The sequence below is a fragment of the Rhinoderma darwinii genome, chromosome 1 (assembly GCF_050947455.1).
Source record: "Rhinoderma darwinii isolate aRhiDar2 chromosome 1, aRhiDar2.hap1, whole genome shotgun sequence".
NCBI classification, from domain to species: Eukaryota; Metazoa; Chordata; class Amphibia; order Anura; family Rhinodermatidae; genus Rhinoderma; species Rhinoderma darwinii.
Window position 1 is genome coordinate 260,468,735 of NC_134687.1, and position 19,576 is coordinate 260,488,310.

General features: G+C 43.7%; 1 protein-coding gene across 1 annotated transcript in view; it reads left to right on the forward strand.

Moving 5' to 3' along the window:
• HDGFL2 (HDGF like 2) overlaps positions 1–19,576 on the forward strand; it is a 114,253-nt gene that overhangs the window by 277 nt on the left and 94,400 nt on the right. The window contains exon 2 of the mRNA XM_075863724.1: positions 240–316. Coding sequence (XP_075719839.1) covers positions 240–316 — 77 coding nt within the window. The remainder of the gene's footprint in view (positions 1–239; positions 317–19,576) is intronic.

Here is a 19,576-nt window from a genome sequence, read left to right on the forward strand (position 1 = left end):
AGGGGCGCGGAGGATTTAACGTGCAGGGGAGCAAGTTGTTGGGGGGAGGCAGCCATTGTGTGCAGGTAGCTAGCTAGCGAGACGTAGATGTGGGCAGCCTGACGTTGCCACCACTAGGTTCTGTCTTGCCCTTGTTATTTGTAGCGGCCACACTGAGGGTACGGGTCACCAGACCACGCTGGGGATATAGGGGCTGTTCTGTGCTTCCACATAGAATATTTAATTTGCTCTTTGATTAGGTTGATGACGTCAAAGATGGAGCCGTGAAACCACCACCCAACAAGCATCTCATATTCTTCTACGGTACCCACGAAACGTAAGTGACTTGTTCCTGCCATGCTCTCCTGGCATGGGGCAGTTATAAACACTAGTACAAGCCAACAGTCGAGTCGTTTCCAATCAGGTTCACTTTTGGAAAAATGAAAGCCGCAACCTGATTGGTAGCTTAGGCAAGCATTTCACTTTTCTATGCACTGATGTTGTAACTTGTTACTTTGTTTCCACCTTTGCAGCCATGTTTTCTTTATTTATAAAAAAAAGGAAATAGTCATGATTAAAAATATGCTATTGTGTATAAAAAGCTTCTATGCACAACTGTGTTGCCATAGTTAGACTAGAAACAAACTGTAGTCTGGTCCTGCCGTCATGTTTATGTATAAGAGCCTGTTCATATTACCGTTCATTTCCGTTCTGGGGTTCCATCGGAGGTTTCCGTCGGGTGAACCCCGCAACGGAAAGTGAAAGCACAGCTTCCGTTTCGGTCAACATTGATCTCAAAGGTGTCAGAAACATCGCTAATGGTTTCCGTTCGTCACCATTCCGGCAGGTTTCCGCTTTTCCGACGGAATCAATAGCGGAGTCGACTGTGCTGTTGATTCCGTCAGAAAAGCGGAAACCTGCCGGAATGGTGACGAACGGAAACCATTAGCGATGTTTCAGACACCATTGAGATCAATGTTCACCGAAACGGAAGCTGTGCTTTCACTTTCCGTTGCGGGGTTCACACGACGGAACCCCAGAACGGAAATGAACAGTGATGTGAACAGGCCCTAAGGCTGGGTTCACACCTGTGTTGAACCATTCCGTTGTTCTGCTCCGTCAGAGGAGCAGAACAAAGAAACAATGGAGCCAACGGTTCCGTTGCGCAACGGACGCTGCTAGTTGCCGACGGCACCCACTGACTTTGATAGTTTCCGTCGTGGTGTCCGTGATTTTACCGTACACAAAAGCGCAGCATGCTGCGCTATTGTCTCCTGTAATCTCCGGTAAACCCTGCCGGATCTGCGACGTAGATTTCGTCCCATTCATCATATATTTACGGGAAGGTGTCCGTGCCGTAGAAACCTTCTGTAAAAAATGGGACGTGTCCTATATATTTATTTTATGGACCGTGCTCCCATACTTTATAACGGGAGCACGGTCTGCAAATACGGATGAATGTCCTGCCATGCCTGTAATCACGGACTGTGTGCATGGGGCCTTATGGTTGACGGAGGCTGTAACGCAAACCATAATGCAGTGCTGTATACATCGTATGACTGATCCTACCAGTCCCCGACGGTCCCCATTGACTAATGGGTTCCGTTGTGGTTTCTGTTGCTTAGACAGTTCTTTGAGTAAAAATTATAGCCGTAATTTGTTTGTTACGTAATTGTTTCTCAGGCTATTTTATACATATGTTCCTTTTAAGGCACTTTTCACATCTACTTTATGGTTTTCCGTTGTTTTGCTCAGTGATGGGAGCTGAGCGATGAAACGCCGGATCCGTCGCATGATGGATACTAACGCTGCCCGATGAGAAACCATTGGGGAGAATTTATCAACCTTTTTACGCGTAGGAAAACGCTAAAGGGCCTAAAAGTTTTGGCCTTTTTACGCCGCCCTCGCTAATTTTATGGAAAGGAGGTGTGGCTTTGCTTCGTATGAAACGCCAGTCTTAATAAATTGCCCCCCATTTACAATAGATTTTGCTGGGTTTCTGTCATGTCTGTTTTGCTGGAAAAAAAGAATCACGGAATTCTGCGTTTGTCCAGCAAAAACGACTGAATCCCAGATGTAGATGTGAACAAGCCATTTACTACAGGCAATCCCCCGTTTACAGTACACGTGGTTTTGTAGAAATTTCCCATTCGTACTATATAAGTTACATTTTCATGCTATTGTAAAGCGTTTTATTCACTCTCCGTGACTAGCCATCCTGAGCGTTATCCAAACTTTCTGGTTTGGGGAAAATCCCCTCTCTGCTGGTGCTATCAATATGGGCATGTATCCACCATCCAGCATTGTGAGCTTGGCGATGGCTTTCTGGCATTGGGGTCTATTCATTAGGAAGCCTAAAGGACTCTTTTTAGTAAACAATTGCAATGGGGGTTTTGCCAGTCTCTGCTTTTGACTGAAACAACAATATGTCACCATTTGAGGTGGTTTTCTAGGAATATCTATTGAGGATAGGCCATCAATGTATGATCAGTTTCGGTTCCTAAAGCAATTGCTGCTGCACAGTCACTGTCCAGACACCTGCACATTCATACAAGCATTTGCAAAGAAACTCCACTTTTTAGGTGCGTTTCGGTTGTGACATTTAAGACTAGTTCACACTGAGTTCACAAATTCCTTCAGGAATTTTGAGGCAGATTTTGACCTGCCACCTGAACACTTGCCGTGTCTTCTGCCACGTTTTTCGGCTGTGGCCATTTAGCGCTGCGGGCAAAAAAACGCTGCGACAAAAGCCTTCTCTGCCTCCCATTAATGTCAACGGGAGGGCAGAGACATAAACGCATGATATGGCATGTCACTTTTTCCTTCAAGCTTTTTTTCCGCTCATGGGGGGGGGGGGGAGAAACACCTCCACCTCCCAATGAAATCAATGGGAGGCTTTTGCTGCGGTTTCCGCGTCAAAAACAGTTCCAAGAAACTCTGTGAACATACCCTTAGCTGGCATTTTACATACTCTCCACGCAAGGGCGGATACAGACAGCTGAGGGCCCCTGTGCAAGAACAGTATATGGGCCTCTTGCCTCCGTGTATAAACGTTGACCGCCTGGAACGGGCTTAATGAGTGCAGTGCTGCTTCAGTGTGAGCAGCACTGCACACTCATGTCGGCCAGGGCTTTGAGAGCCCCGGATTACACCCCCCCCCCCACTGTAGATAGTGCCACCCACGACCCCCTGTACGCTGTGCAAAACCCTCTGTAGATCGCGCCACCTAAGCTCCCTCCAGCATCGTAATTCCTGGCCAGCGCTCTGGCCGAGGATTCCCCTCCTAGAAGAAGCCCCCGCCGTCTCTCTATCCCCGCTGTATATGGCATCGCACCCCTCGCTCTAGATGGCACCACCTGAACGGACTCTAGGAGCGGAATCCCCAGTGTCAGATCGCATGGGCCGGGAATTCTGCTTCTAGAGAGAGCCCCTGACGGTCACTGTCCATTTGGACAGTGAGGTTAGTGGCTCTCTCTATGAGCGGAATCTCCGGCCGACACACTGTCCAGGGATTCTGCCCCTGGTGTCACTATCCATATATGAACAATGACGTCAGCGGCTCTCTCTAGGAGCGGAATCCTCGGTGTCGCATTGCTCTGTACCGGGGACTCCGCTACTGGAGAAGCCCCTGGTGTCACTAACCATATGTGGACAGTGACGTCAGGGGCTATTCCTGGAGCAGAATCCCTGCTCTGGCAAGGGATTCCGCTTTTAGAATTGTCCCCTGACGTCACCGTCCATATATGGAAAGAGACATCAGGGGCTTCCTGTAGGAGCGGAATCTTCGGCCAGACGGATTCCGCTCCCACAGGGAGCTACAGTGGTGCTATTTTAGAGGAAGGGGGTGCCATTTACAGGGGGGGGGGGGTGGCGCTATCTGCAGCGGGTATATTGCGAAATTCAGGGGGGATGTTGCTATGTACAGGTGGTGTACGATCTACAGGGGGGTACTATATACAGGGTGTGGCACAATCTACATGGCTACTGTGGCATTATATTGGCACTATCTACAGGGGACACTGGTGCTATCTACAAGGGCACTGGGCATTATCTTCAGGGCGAACTGTGGCACTATATATGTGGGCACTGGCACTATCTATGTGGGCCATGTGGCACTATCTACAGTGGTATTGCGTCATTATCTACATGGGCACTATGGTGTTTCAGGGGGTTGGGACAACCACAAAAAATGGATGGCAAATGCTGGTTAAAAATGGTCAGATGGCTTGGGAATGGATTCAAATTTTCTCATTGGAGACACATTGGTGCAAAACAGCAATGAAAAACTGACAGTTGATTCGTTGTTGACGGCCATTTTTTTTTCACGGTCGTGTGTATATAGCCCTTTTCACGATCCAGGCTGACAGAGAGAGAAGAGGACTAATTATTGTTAGAGCTGTACAGTGTAATATATATATTGTCTGCTCATAATAAAAACATTGAATTAAACTAATCTAGAAAATGAAAGCCTTATAAGTCTTGTAAAAATAGTTGTGATATTCAAAGCGGTTCCAAAGATATTATCGTTTAAAGACGTGCATATCATAAATGTAACCTTTTACCTGGACACAGGGGCATCAATGACCCTTGGTCATGAAAGGGCTAAACTGCACCTGAAGTTGGAAGGGGACGTTTTGTTAGAAGCTCACGCTGTGGGCCACTATGATTACACGATCCTATCCCAGCAAAATACAAAAAAAAAACCGTTTAGATCGTATCTATTGTTCTAGGTGATTTCTAAGAATAAGCCATGTCCCCCAGACCACCATTCTGTGCCTGCGTAACAAAACATATCTATTTTCTAGGCTTGCAGAAGAGTCTTTAGAACATTATCAATTCGATTTTACACTAAAAAGACTACAGTATTTTTCTCAATGATACGGTGGGAGATGAGAGACTGTGTTCACGTGTTGTGGTTGTATTGCTTTATTTTTTTTATTTTTGTGCTTTTACAAAAATAGCAGTACCCGGCGTATCGGCCCTGGTGGCCGCAGGGAATTCTGTCTGAAAAACCGCACCAAATTGCTTAGCAGTTTTTCCACTGGAATATCCACTGCGGAAATCTCATCCACTTTGCTGCTACAGTATTATGCTACGGGTTTTCCACACCAAATGCGTTGAGGAAAATCCACGGTGTTAACGCTTCGTGTGAACTTTTCTCGTTTCTAGAAGACTATTTGTTCAGCAGGAGAACTGTGGGTAGGCCGGCAGCCCCCCCCCCTTTCCAGAGTCTCTGCAGCTCAGATATGATCCCTCAGGAAAAAGATGATGATCGTTGACCTTGTGACTTTTCAAAATCTCTGCACTCCCTGAGTAACAAGACCGGTCAAAAGCCAGGTGTAGGGGAAAGCAGCATTTTTGCTTTAACCAGATAGATGACATGTTTTATTACCGTTTTCATGCACCATTGATTTATGCTAAAAAATGTTTTTAAAAAAAAAAAAATAGGTATACTTTAATGTGTTTTAACTAATAACGCAAAATGTGCATCGGCCATGCACGGACATTCGCCAACCAAGCTCTGGGCAGGGTAGGTATAATCTGGGAATGGGATTTTGTGTGACATAACACAAGTTCAAATAGAAACCATTATTGTATCTTGATGCTGTCTCGAGCATTCTTCTTCCCTCCATTCTTGGTCACTAACAAACTCATTGGTCCTGTGTATTTACTAGGCTTCAATGACATTGTGTCCATAGTTAATGGATGACTCAGGTATGTGACATTACTTAACGGCTAGGGGACGGGAAGTTGCGTGGGAATCACTGTAGCATCATTTCACCACATGTGAACCCAGCATGTCATTTGATCTTCTACAACGTTCTGATCTCAGGTGACCGGAAACCAGCAGCATCCTAAAATTAGCTGCAAGCTTAAATGGAGAAGAAAACTTCCTATACCAGTCTATGTAAGATTTGACAAAGCTATTGAACTATCCTAGTCGATGTATCATCAGTACTCACACTTGGTAATATACATTTACCTGCTCTGAACTGTAAATGCCAGACGGTATAGGAGGAACAAATGGTCAAATCATCTTGTCCTACGTACGATGCAGACACGGGAACTGTTATATAGAGCTGTATGTAAGATGCTCCAGACAACTAATTGACCCCTTGGCGACATGGGACGTAACTGTTCGTGACAGCTGCCAAGGGAGAGTGTGGAGCGGGCCCGTGGGTATGTTACAGCCAACACCTCGCTACAACTTCCGGGATAGGAGAAAACTCAGATCCCGGCTGTGTAACCACTTAGATGCCGTGGTAATTGTGACTGCAGCGACACAAAACCATTCGTTTTTTCTTTGTAAAAGTGATAAAACATAAAAATAACTCTATAAATTTTGTATCACCGTAATTGTATCGACCTGCAGAATAAAGTTAAACTGTCATTTTTACCGCACGGTGAACACCGCAAACTAAAAAAAAAACAAACATGGTGGATGTGCTTTTTTTTATTTATTAAATAGTGCCAATAAAAACTACAACTCGTATCACGACAAACACTCCCTCGTATTTCAATACATTTTGTACAAACGAAAGAAAGCAAAAAAAATCCCCGAAACTTTGAAATATATCTTATTACTGAAATTAGCCCCTTTCCGCATTGCTCTGTCCATTCTACCCCTCCCCGCCTCCTGCACAGATAATACACTCTCGATTTCTCTGCTAAAATCTGTCTTGAGAGAGGCAGAAATTAGACGGATTATCAGCTTCACTGAGGGATCCGGTTATGGCTGCTGCCCATAAAAGTCTATGGAGAGAGCAGCTCCAGAGAAACGCTGCTTCTAGTAAGTACTGTCTCACTGCTAGATTCACAGCAACACTGCTCATTACTGCTGTATAATGTCCTCCTCCTTTCTGCTTCTCTTTGTGTGAGAGAGAGGAGAGCCAGATCTCCTCTTTCCTCTGTGTATGGGAGACATCAAGGCTCCACCTACTCTGGAGCTGAATTCAGTGACAACTGAAAATTGGATACAGAGCCTACAGAGGGGAAAAACTGCTTTAAAAAAAAAAAAATGCCATATACAAGTCCTAGAACGGTCAGAAATTCTTTTATTCCTCATGTACACACACTGATTCTGAAAAGTCACCTGAGATGACTCTACGCCTTAAAGGCCCATGAAAAACACTTGTGAACTGTCCACAAGATAGGTGATAAATGTATCCTCGCCGCGAGTCAGACCGGTGGGACTCCCAGCAATCACGAGAACAAGGGTCCCGTCTCCCCATTTTGATTGGAGCAGCGATCGTGTCTGTGCACTACTGCTCCGTTCATGCGCTGCTCTACTCAAACTGGAGCCTTGTTCTCGTGATTGCTTGGATTCCAGTGGTCGGATCCTTGTGATCATGCATTTGGATAGGTGATAAATGTTATTCATGGGTTATCTCCTTTTAAATGGATTTGTAGTGATATCCCTTCTTAAAGGGAATCTATTATCTATAATTTATTATACAAATTAAAACGATCTACTAAAACAGATTTTATTTTGAATTTATATTTTCTGTACACTAGTATGGAAGCAGCCATCTTTCCTGAAATGCTTTTCTTATTTGGGAACAGCAGTAAAGTAATTTTGCTTTTACAGCAGCCACATGGATATCGGAAACCTTTGGCAAACATCGGCCTATTGACTTCTATGAGAAGGTGTTGTGGACATGCTCTCTCAAATCTTCAGAGGTTACTAAGCGGAGAGGGGGAAAGGGCGGGCTGACCCGTCACCTCTTGTGGATGGTGTGATCCTGTGCTATCTGCCTCCAGCTTTATAATGTGTTCGCTTTCATTTTAAGCCTGCCTGTGATGATTTTGACACGAAACAGAAAATGACGGCCAAGGCTGAGGAGTCTGTAAGCCAAACTTCCGACTCTATTTTTCCACTGTCTGAGGCCTCATGCACACGGCCGTGCCCGTAATCACGGCCGCCAACCTCCGCGGGCCGCATTTTCGGGCCATGCTCCCATACAAAGTATGAGAGCACGGCACGTAAAATACGAAAAGTAGGATGTGCTCCATAATTCCCGGGAAAGCTCTACGGCACAGACACCTATCCGTAGTGATACAGAAAGGGGTCCGTGCCATATAGAACCAAATGGGTCCGTAATTGCGGACCGTATTACGGTCCGCAATTACAGATATTTTTTTTTTTTTTTTTCATGGTAGTGTGCATGGGGCCTAACTCTTTATAAATGACTGATGTATAACAAGCCTGGTTGTCTGCTCGCTGTGTATAAATGTATGTGTAGGTGGTAATCCTTGTAGAAAAAGAGAGAACAGTGTGCACTCTGATAACTTTATGCAGCTATATGTATATAGAAATCGGGTACATGTCTGAATGGGAATAAGACACCTAGAGTATCTGTTATAGTGAAGGGGGTTGTCCGATTTATAAAGACCGTGGTAGCCCAGGACCCCACTAATTCCCAATAAAACCAACATTCATCACCAAGTAAAATAAACACATATTTCCTTTCGGAAAAAACTTAAGGCCGCAATGTTTAATAAGGATTACATAAAATCATAACCTCCTGAATAAATTAATAATCAAAACCATTAGTTCATCAGTTGAATATTCAATAACCAGTTAGCAGATTAAACAAGTCCACCCAGCACTAGCTGGGAGACTACACCCCTCTAATAAACCATGCGACAAAAGGGATTAAAACTGGGAGGGTGGGTGTTGTGCTGGTCTGCAGGCTTTTTTTTTTTTTTTCTTTTATTATGCAAATTCTTTCTTATGCAAATTAGCCTATACTAGACAAGTAGGTGTCAACAGCAGCGATTCTCCTGAGGTGGGGTTACCTCACAGCCTCTGACGCTGTCCTATCAGCATGAAGCTGCTTCATACGGTATGAGAGACTGAGGCTGGAGGGAAGGGAGATCACTTCAAATAGTCATATCTCAGCGATTCTGGTGGCATATGAAAGATGAGATTATAATCTTTCATATCAAAGTTCTAGCTGTAAAACATCCGGAGGTATCACTAGTTGAAAATAGTCGGGCATAGTAGTTGTATACTATATGATCACGCTGTATTGCTGGGAAGGGGGAGAAGCTGTATGAAGCTGATTGGACGGCATCATACAGAAAACCTTACACTGCCCAGAATGAAAAGAAAGTCACCTCCTATTTAGCAAGTATAGCCAAATTATCATATTTAGAAAAAAAAGCACGGAACTTTGCAAATGTTTTTTTTTTAAAAAATGACACTGTAGTTAACTACATCATAGCGCCTCATGCCCACTTCAATTATTTTTTTCAGTCTTCTATCCAATTTTTTTTAACGGATAGCACACTGACATGTTCATTTATATGGGGCCATGCACACTTCCGTTGTTTTAACAGAACCGTGAGGCTGTTCCAACCAAAAATCGGACAGGTCCTACTGTCCATTTTTGACGGAACATTCTCTGCCATTTCATTCATTTGGTCCGTTGAAACAACGGACTGCACACAAGCCATCTGTGTGCGGTCCGTGTTTCACAGATCCGTCACTAGCGGCTGTATGACGGGCAACGGATGTGTGCATGAGACATAAGAGGTAGGAGCCCCACCCGCGAGCGTGTTCAGCCCGTGATATACGGTCCATATGTCGGCTGCATTATTGATTCTGTCGTTAAAACGGAAACCTGCCAGAATGGTGACTAACTGAAGCAATTAGCAATGTTTCCGTCACCATTGATCTCAATGGTAACGGAAGCTGTGGTTTTAGTTTGACTTTCCGTTGCGGGGTTCACCCGACTCAAACCTCAGATGGACCCCCGAAACGGAAAGCCAACGATGTGAACAGGCCCTTAGAGAGTGAAGTCCCCTGTTCAGTATCCTCATTCCTTGGCCAGATGGAGAGCGGTTACAAAGCGCATCTCTTATTCTAGAGGACCTGGGTTACACAGGCAATCCATTTATGTGCATGTGCACTGTATAATGCTTAATGTCTCCTGTGGTGGTGTTGCAGGGACATTTAACCCCTTCCCTCTTTAGCCACTTTTGACCTTCCTGACAGGCTTATTTTTCAAATCTGACGTGTTACTTTATGTGGTAATAACTTTGGAATGCTTTTACCTATCCAAGCGATTCTGAGATTGTTTTCTCGTGACACATTGGACTTTGTTACTGGCAACATTTGCTCGATACATTCAGTATTGTGAAAAACACCAAAATTTAGCGAAAAATTACGAAAATGTAGCATTTTTCTAAATTTTAAATGTACCTGCTTGTAAGACAGGCAGTGATACCGCACAATTTTTTTTTTGCAAATTAACATCCCCCATATGTCTACTTTTAATTTGACATTGTTTTTCAAACATCCTTTTTATTTTTCTAGGATGTTACAAGGCTTAGAACTTTAGAAGCAATCTCTCACCGTTTCAAGAAACTTTCAAAAGGCTGTTTTTTTTTTTTCCATGGACCAGTTAAGTTGTGCACTGGCTTATATATTAGAAACCCCCAATAAGTCACACCATTTAAAAAACTTCACCCCTCAAAGTATTCAAGAAGGCATTTAGAAAACTTCTTAAATCTTTAGTCGTTTCACAAGAATTAAAGCAAAGCAGAGGTGAAATTTACAAGTTTAATGTTTTTCTTGTTGCAGAAATAAATTTTTAATAAATTTTTCTTGTAACACAAAGTTTTACCAGAAAAATGCAACTCAATATTTATTGCCCAGGTTCTGCAGATTTAGGAAATATCCCACATGTGGCCGTAGCGTTCTATACTACTGAAGCACCAGCCTCAGAAGCAAAGGAGCACCTAGAGGATTTTGGAGCCTTCTTTTTATTACAATATATTTTAGGCACCCTGTCAGGTTTGAAGGGCTCTTGAGGTGCCAAGAGTGGAAATACCCCAAAAGTGACCCCATTTGGGAAATTACAAACCTCAAGGAAATTATCTAGGGGTATAGTGACCATTTTGACCGCACAGGTTTTTTTGCAGAAATTTTTGGAATTAGGGCGTGAAAATTAAAATCTTCATTTTTTTTCAAAGAAAATGTAGGTTTAGCTAATTTTTATTTATTTTTTCCATTTCCACAAGGACTAAAGGGGGAAAAAGCACCACAACATTTTTAAAGCAATTTCTCCCGAGTAAAACAATACCCGACATGTGGTAATAAACGGCTGTTTGGACACACGGCGGAGCTTAGAAGGGAAAGAGCGCTATTTAGCTTTTGGAGATCACATTTAGGGCGGATTTACACGAACGTGAGCGTTTTGCGTGCGTGTCAGCAGAGTTACAGCTCTGTGTGTCATGTTCATATGGATGCGCGGCTGCGTGCTTTTCGCGCAGCAGCCATCATTATGACACTCCGTTTGGATGTTTGTAAACACAAAAGCACGTGGTGCTTTTCTGTTTACATTCATTCTTTTCCTGCTGTTGCGCGAATCACGCGCGTCCCATGGAAGTGCTTCCGTGTGGTGCGCGTGATTTTCACGCACCCATTGACTTCAATGGGTGCGTGATGCGCGAAAAACCCTGAAATATAGAACGTGTCGTGAGTTTTACGCAGCGGACTCACGCTGCGTAAAAACCACGGACAGTCTGCACTGCCCCATAGACTTGCATAGGTCCGTGCGACCCGCGTGAAAACTGCACGGGCGCAAATCACGTTCGTGTAAATCATCCCTTAGCAGGAATGGTTTGCGGAGGCCATGTCGCATTTGAAGGGCCCCTGAGGGGACAAAACAATGAAAACGCCAAAAAAGTTACTCCATTTAGGAAACTACACCCCTTGAGGAATTCATCTAGGGGTGTAGTGGGAATTTTGACCCCCACAGGTGTTTCATAGAATTTGTTAGAATTGGGCAGTGAAAATAAAAAACAATCCTTTTTTTTTTCTTCAATAAGACGTAGCTTTAGCTAAAATGTTTTTCTTTTTTTCCTTTATTTGTTGAGAAAATGAACACCAGCATTTGTAAAGCAACTTGTCCCGAGTACAGATATACCCCATATGTGGTCATAAACTGCTGTTTGGCCACACAGCAGGGCTCCGAAGCGAAGGAGCGGCATTTGGCTTTTGGAGTGCAGATTTTGCTGGATTGGTTTCTGGTCGCTGTGTTGCATTTGCAAAGCCTCTTTTGGACCAAAACCGTGGAAACCCCCCCAGAAGTGACCCCATTTTGGAAACTACACCACTCAAGGTATTCACCTAGGGGTGTAGTGAGCATATTAACCCTGCAGGTGTTTTGCAGGAATTAGTGTGCGCTCGATGTTGCAGAGTAAATGGGATTTTTTTTTTCCATAGATATGCCAATGTGTTGTGCCCGGCTTGTGCCACCATAACAAGACAGCTCTCTAATTATTATGCTGTGTTTCTCGATTTTAGAAACCTCCCTACATGTGGCCCTAATCTTTTGCCTGGACATTTGACAGGGCTCAGGAGTGAGAGTACCATGCGACATTGAGGCATAATTTGGTAACTTACACAGTATTGGTTCACAATTGCAGAGGCTCTGATGTAAAATAATAAAAGAAACCCCTGAGAAGTGACCCCATTTTGGAAACTACATCCTTCAACGCATTTATTAAGAGGTGTAGTGAGCATTTTCACCCCACAGGTCTTTTCCATAAATGATTGCGCTGCGGATGATGCAAAGTAAAATGTCAATTTTTCTCTAAATATGCTATTTCAGTGGCAAATATGTTGTGCCCAGCTTATCCCAAAAATTGTTGAAAGGGATCACCTGGGTATGGTGATGCCATATATGTGGAAGTAAACGGCTGTTTGGGCACACTGTAGGGTTCAGAGGGGAGGCCGCACCAGTTGGCTTTTGGAGCGTGGACTTGCTTGTTAGTAATTTTGTTTGAGTATTGCTGGTGTTTCCGTTTATAATGTGGGGGCACATGTAAGCTGTGCAGAGTACATCAGGGGCATAGTCTGGTGGTATAATAACAACTGGGTTAAAAAAAAATGTCCTTCCTTATGGTCCACACTTCGTACCTTTGCAGTTTGTGGAATTTTGCTGCAAAGTGTTGTCTTGGTATAATACGGGCGCCCTCGCTTCCAGCAGATATGTTTGGGCCCTCCCTTTCCTGGTTCTTGATAATTCGTCTCTTGAAACAGATGTTTCAATGTTCCCCTCGGGCCTGCACAACTGCATGTTTTTTATTTCCTGACTTATGGAAGCCTTAAAGAGGCTCTGTCACCATATTCTCAAATCCCTATCTCCTATTGCATGTGATCGACGCTGCAATGTAGATAACAGTAACGTTTGTTTTGTTTTTTTTTTAAACGTTCATTTTTGGCCAAGTTATGAGCTATTTTATATATATATATGCAAATGAGCTTTGAAATGGACAACTGGGTGTTTTTTTTTCGTTCTGTCCAACTGGGCGTGTATTGTGTTTTTAACTGGGCGTGTTTGTGTATGACGCTGACCAATCAGTGACCAGTCAGCGTCATACACTCCTCTCCGTTCATTTACACAGCAGCGATGTGCAGCCACATACACAGAGATTAACGTTAGTCAAGTGTCCTGATAATGAATACACATGAAATCCAGCCTGGACGTCATGGGTAGTCATTATCAGGACACTTCTGAATCTTTTCTGTGAGATTCCAACAAGCCACGCGTAATCTCGCGAGATTACGGAGGTAAACAAGATTTCGTTTCCCTTGCTGGAAATCTCACAGAAAAGAGTCAGAAGTGTCAGGATTCTGAATACACATGACGTCCAGGCTGGATTTCATGTGTATTCATTATCAGGACATTTGATTAACGTTAATCTCTGTTTATGTGGCTGCACATCGCTGCTGTGTAAATGAATGGAGATGTGTATGACGCTGACTGGTCACTGATTGGTCAGCGTCATACATGTAAACACGCCCAGTTAAAAACACAATACACGCCCAGTTGGACATAACGATAAAAAACGCCCAGTTGTCCATTTCAAACCTCATTTACATATATATATATATATATAAAATAGCTCATAACTTGGCCAAAAATGAACGTTTTAAAAACAAAACGTTACTGTTCTCTACATTGCAGCGCCGATCACATGCAATAGGAGATAGGGATTTGAGAATCTGGTGACAGAGCCTCTTTAACTAATTGTATTTTTTCATAGACGCAGTGGTATGGCTTTTTTTTTTTTTTTTTTTTTTTTTCTGTGGGACAAGCTGTAGTTTTTATTGGTACCATTTTGGGGTACATGTGACTTTTTGATCACTTTTTATCCTATTTTTGGGGATGCAAGGTGACCAAAAAACTTCAATTCTGGCATGATATTTTTTTTTCTATTCAGCGTCACCATGCGTGTTAAACTACATGTTAACTTTATTCTGCGTGTCAGTACGATTCCTGCGATACCTAATTTATAGCACTTTTATTGTTTTACAACTTTTTGCACAATAAAATTACTTTTGTAAAAAAAAAAAATTTCTGTCGCCAAGTTTTGAGAACCATAACGTTTTCATTTTTTAGTTGACTGAGCTGTATGAAGGCTTGTTTTTTGTGAGACGAGCTATAGTTTTATATAGGTACCATTTTTGGATACATGCGACTTTTTGATCACTTTTTATTCCAATATTTGTAGGGCAAAGTGACCAAAAAACTAATTCTGGTGTCGTTTTTTTTTTGTTTTTTTACGCCGTTCACCGTGTGGAATAAATAACGTAATTTTTTTTGTAGTTCAGGCCGTTACGGACACGGCGATACCAAATATGTATGGTTTTATTTATTTTTTTAATAATAAAGGACTTGATAAGTGTACAGGGCTATTTGTGTTTTATTTTATTTGAAGGTCCAACTGTCAGATTTTTTTTTTTTTCTCTAATTCATTGCACTACCTATGTAGTGCATGTATTAGATCTGTCAGTCATTCACTGACCGCAAGCTGATTAGGCCCCGGCCTGGAGGGGAAGCCTAATCAGCTTCTGTAATGGCAGAGCAGGAGGCCATTGTTAGGTCTCCTGTTGCCATAGCAGCAGTCGCCAGCCCTGAGTGCATGGCAGGGCTGACTATCTGCAAGCAACCTCTAAGATTCAGCGATCGCTTCCGTTCTCTGCATGTAAGGGGTTAATGGTAGGGGTCGGAGCTAGCTCCGGTTCTTGCCGTTACAGCTGTAACATACAGCTGACATCCACCGCTGATGACGCCGGCTCAGCTCCTGAGGCGGCGCCATCTTGCCGCCGGCTACCGAAGCCGTTCAGGTTCTGCCGCCAGGCGGGTCCTGGAAGGCTTCTGTGCTAGGCATACCGGGAGGCCAGTTCTAGGCCTCTGGTTGCCATTGCAGCCACTGGAACCCCTGCAATTCATTGCAGGGGTTCCGAAGCGCTGCAAACACCTTAAATGCAGCGATCGCTTTTGACCGCTGCATTTAAGGGGTTAATGGCGGGGATCGGAGCAAACTTCAGTATTCGCCATTACCCCAGGGTGTCTGCTATAAGATGCAGCCGACATCTGGGGATGGTGGCACCGACTCCGCTTCTGAGCCGGTGTCGGCCATTTGTCCTATTGATACGGCAAAATGCGGGAAGCACTTGCTTTCCATGATGTATCCATACAGCAAATGTCGGTAAGGGGTTAATACTTACTGTGAAGTTTACCCACAGATTACAGCTAATCACTGGGGGTCCCGGCAGGGGTGTACTCTGCGTTATGCTCTTTGTCAAGGGATGCTTCTAACAAGTAAAGATTGTCCACAGCAGAGAACCCCTTTATATACTTGCCTTAATACTGTCTTCTTGTTCTCTCTAGTGGTTATGAGATGACTGCAGGCACCCCCAATCAAGGCCGCTTTAACCATAGCGCCAAACTGTGCACCTGCATCGGGCCCCTTGGCACCACCATTTTCAACTGGGTTTGTGCCCTCTGGATGCAGACAATGTTAACTTGTAAGGGGGCTTGCAAGGAGGAAGAAGGAAGGGGATATAGGAGGAGGACTGCGCAGCAGAGCGGGAGGCAGTGTGATAAGTACAGGACACTACAGCACTGCCCTAGTACTCTGTGGCTGAGTTCACATTGGGCGGATACGCTGCGTAAAGGTACACTGCGTATCCTTCCCGGTGGCCACAGGGAGTACCAGGACAAAAACCGCTTCAAACTGTGGTGCAGTTTTTCGGCCGGAATGTCTGCTGCGGAAAACTGCAGCATTTAGCAGGCCTACTAGCAGGCCAGCCTCCTGGATGACTTTTCATCCCAGGAGACCGCTGCATCCTGTAATTGGCTGCAGCGGCGGTCACATGGGATGAAACGTCATCCCTGGAAAAAGAAACACAGGCTTCTGGATAAGTCTAAGATTTTTTTTTTTTTCTGAGTTGCGCAATTGCTATTTGTTGCAGGTTTTACCGCTCCATTGAATTCAATGAGGAAAATCCGCAACAAATAAGCAGCATTTACGCAAATACAATTGACATGCTGCGGAATAAAATTCCAATCGCATGTCAATTTGTGAGTTGTTTTTCCGCTCAGTATTTACGTATTGTGTGAATGAGATTTTTTTTTTTTTCTATCTCATCCACTTTGCTGCTACTGTATTATGTTGCGGATTTTACACAACGTGTGAACTGGCCCTATCCCAATCACTGTGAACAAAGAATATTAACCCTCAGCGCTCCAGTCTGTTCAGGAGGAGAGCGCATACTCATGAAAACTTTTGGACTGGGCCCAGTATTGAACTTCCTCCCATAGCCTTCGCCTCTGTGCCTTGACATGCAGCCTTAGGCATGGTAATTGGCTTGCGTACATTTCAGGCCAACCCCCGTTTGCCATTGCAACCTATCGGCACCCTATGATGGTGTTGTGGGTGGGCTTGCATAGGAGCTATGGTTGCTATTCACTGTGTCATCTAAGGGGTTGAATGGAGTCAGAATTTACTTAGATCCCTGCCGTTGCATCAGGGTGTCATCTGTATTTTACTGTTACGGCGTGGTGCGGGCAGCACCAATTCCCCACACTCTAATCTTGCAGTGCAGGAAGGGGTTAATGCTTGCAGTAGTCGCAAGATCACCGGTGACTTTTTCCTCATCAGCATTCCTCTTTGCAACCAATTATGTGTTTATTACTCCAATGCATATAAATTGAACTAGTCTTGACTTAAAATGATTCTACTGTTTTGTGTATACAGCTCACATGCAGACCTATGTGGTTACAGAGCACTGTAACTCCTCCTACCTTCCCTGAAATCAATGGAGAGTATTTTTTTTTATTTTTTCTTTGTTCCCCCCCCCCCCCCCCCCTGCTGTTTCTGCCTCAAAATCAGTGTAATAAAACCCTGAGCCTTATGTTACTGTGTATTCTTGGGACTTCTTTTTCTACAGTAAACTTGGACTGGAAGCTGCAACCATAGTCAGCCAGTTCGGTGGCTATAAAGATCTCCTTTGCTCATCCCATTTATCGTTCCTATTTGAAAATTCATTATCTGTTAATCTTTAAAAACAAAAAAATTAAATAAAAAAAAATGTCAATGGGAGGTCAGAGGCGCAAACGACCAAAGATAGGGCATGTCCCTTTTTCCCGCAAGCCGTTTTTTCCGCGGGTTAAAAGCCTCTGCCTCCCATTGAAATCAATGGGAGGCATTTTCGGCCGTTTTTTGTCGTATTTTGCAGCGCGGTTTCCGCGTCAAACTCTTAAAAAAAAAAACAAACTCTGTGAATTCCTCCTTGTGTAGGTATCCAAACTTCTTAATGCTTCTATTTATTTCAATCAAGGTTTCAGCCAGGTGGTAATACAATATAAAATGTGATTATTTTAAAAATGAACGCTGAGGCACATCTCTACTTAAGATTTTGAAGCTGTAGCCTGAAATACTGTAAGAGACCTAGTGTAGCTAATTCACCTTCAATCCTCCAATTCACCATTTTTTCAGGCTGAGGCCAGCAACCGCCAGTGGCATGTTTTACTCTGATATCCACAGTAGTTTCCTCTCGCGACAGTGAAAACAAACACTCCAGTGGCTGCGCTGTTGAGTTTTTCGGCTCTTGCTAAGAGAACCACAAAGTTTCTTAAAACTCGATTTGATTTTGTCCTTTAGTGTATAATGGTGATGTCACCTGACACAAATTTTCTTTGATTCTCTCAACAGTGCTGCCAGCTGGAGCACCTTTATTTCTACTATGACAGGTGGTTTACTGTGCACGCTGGGTTTCATAGTACAACACACCAAAGGAGGTTGGTTACTTAACTTATGCCTGGAAGTTCTATGCCAAAGTATGCATGAATATTAAGTTTGTTTTAAATGGACACTAACTTTTCAAACCACTTATGCTGATCTAACAGTATACCTGATTAAAAAAAACAACTTTTTAAAGTCCAACAAAGTAATGTACCTTCTGTCAAGCATTGGCAGTCTCTAGCTACAGGTGCGCTGCAGAAGGTGGGGGTGTCATTTCACTGCTTGGCTATAACTTTCTATGGAGAGGGGGAGCGAGAGTGACTCGCGCTGCATGTACGTCTATGGATCGGTGTGCAGGGGGAGGAAGTGGGAGCAGAGAGAAACACAGACGTGATGGTAAGGTTTCCATGTCACGCCAGTGCTGGATTCTCAACTATATTACTTGCTTTATATATATATATATATATATATAATTTTAGAATCCTGCTCTATCGCTGAGTATAGAAGACATGACAGTCGATGGGCTCTGCCCACTAGCTTCAAGACAACTGAGAATTAGCTGCTAAATAGTGGCACATACATGAATGGCCAAAAATATTGTTATTCCTCATGTCAAGTATACCGTATTTTTCAGACTATAGGACGCACTGGTCCATCAGACGTGCCCATAAATTGTAGCATATAAGTGGAGAAAAAAAGGTTTTGCCTTTAAACAAAATTTCCTGGGTAATATTGAGACCATAGGGTACCACAGTGCTCCAGTACAATGCCAGCCACAGCGCCCGATAACAATGTCAGATACAGAAATACAAAATATTGGCAGCTATAGTGCTCTCATCCTCCCCTGATCTCACCAGACCTCAGATGTGGAGAGGCAGGGGTTAACAGTGTTGAATCCGCTCTGCTTGCGGTTCTGTACATAGGAGGGGGCGTGGCTAGAAGGTCATTGCGAATAAGTACCTGCACAGATTTCCTGTGCTGTGTGTACTAATGTCTGTGTTAATTTGCTCACTGAACAGCAAGGGTATGTTCACACAGGCTGTTTTTAGCTATTTTTCGGGCCGTAAATGCCCCGAAAAAAAAATGCGGGTGCTGAACGCCTCCAAACATCTGCCCATTGATTTCAGTGGGAAAAATGGCGTTCTGTTCCCACGGGGCGTTTTTTATGCATTAAAAAAAAAAAAGCTCTTAAAGAGGCTCTGTCACCAGATTTTGCAGTCCCTATCTGCTATTATTACAGATTACAGTAACGTTTTGATTTTTAAAAAACGAGCATTTTTGGCCAAGTTATGACCATTTTTGTAGTTCTGCAAATGAGGCTTGCAAAAGTTCAAGTGGGCGTGTATTATGTGCGTACATCTGGGCGTTTTTAATACTTTTACTAGCTGGCCGTTCTGATGAGAAGTATCATCCTCTTCTCTTCAGAACGCCCAGCTTCTGGCAGTGCAGATCTGTGTCGTCACTCACAGGTCCTGCATCGTGTCGGACACATCGGCACCAGAGGCTACAGTTGATTCTGCAGCAGCATCAGCGTTTGCAGGTAAGTAGC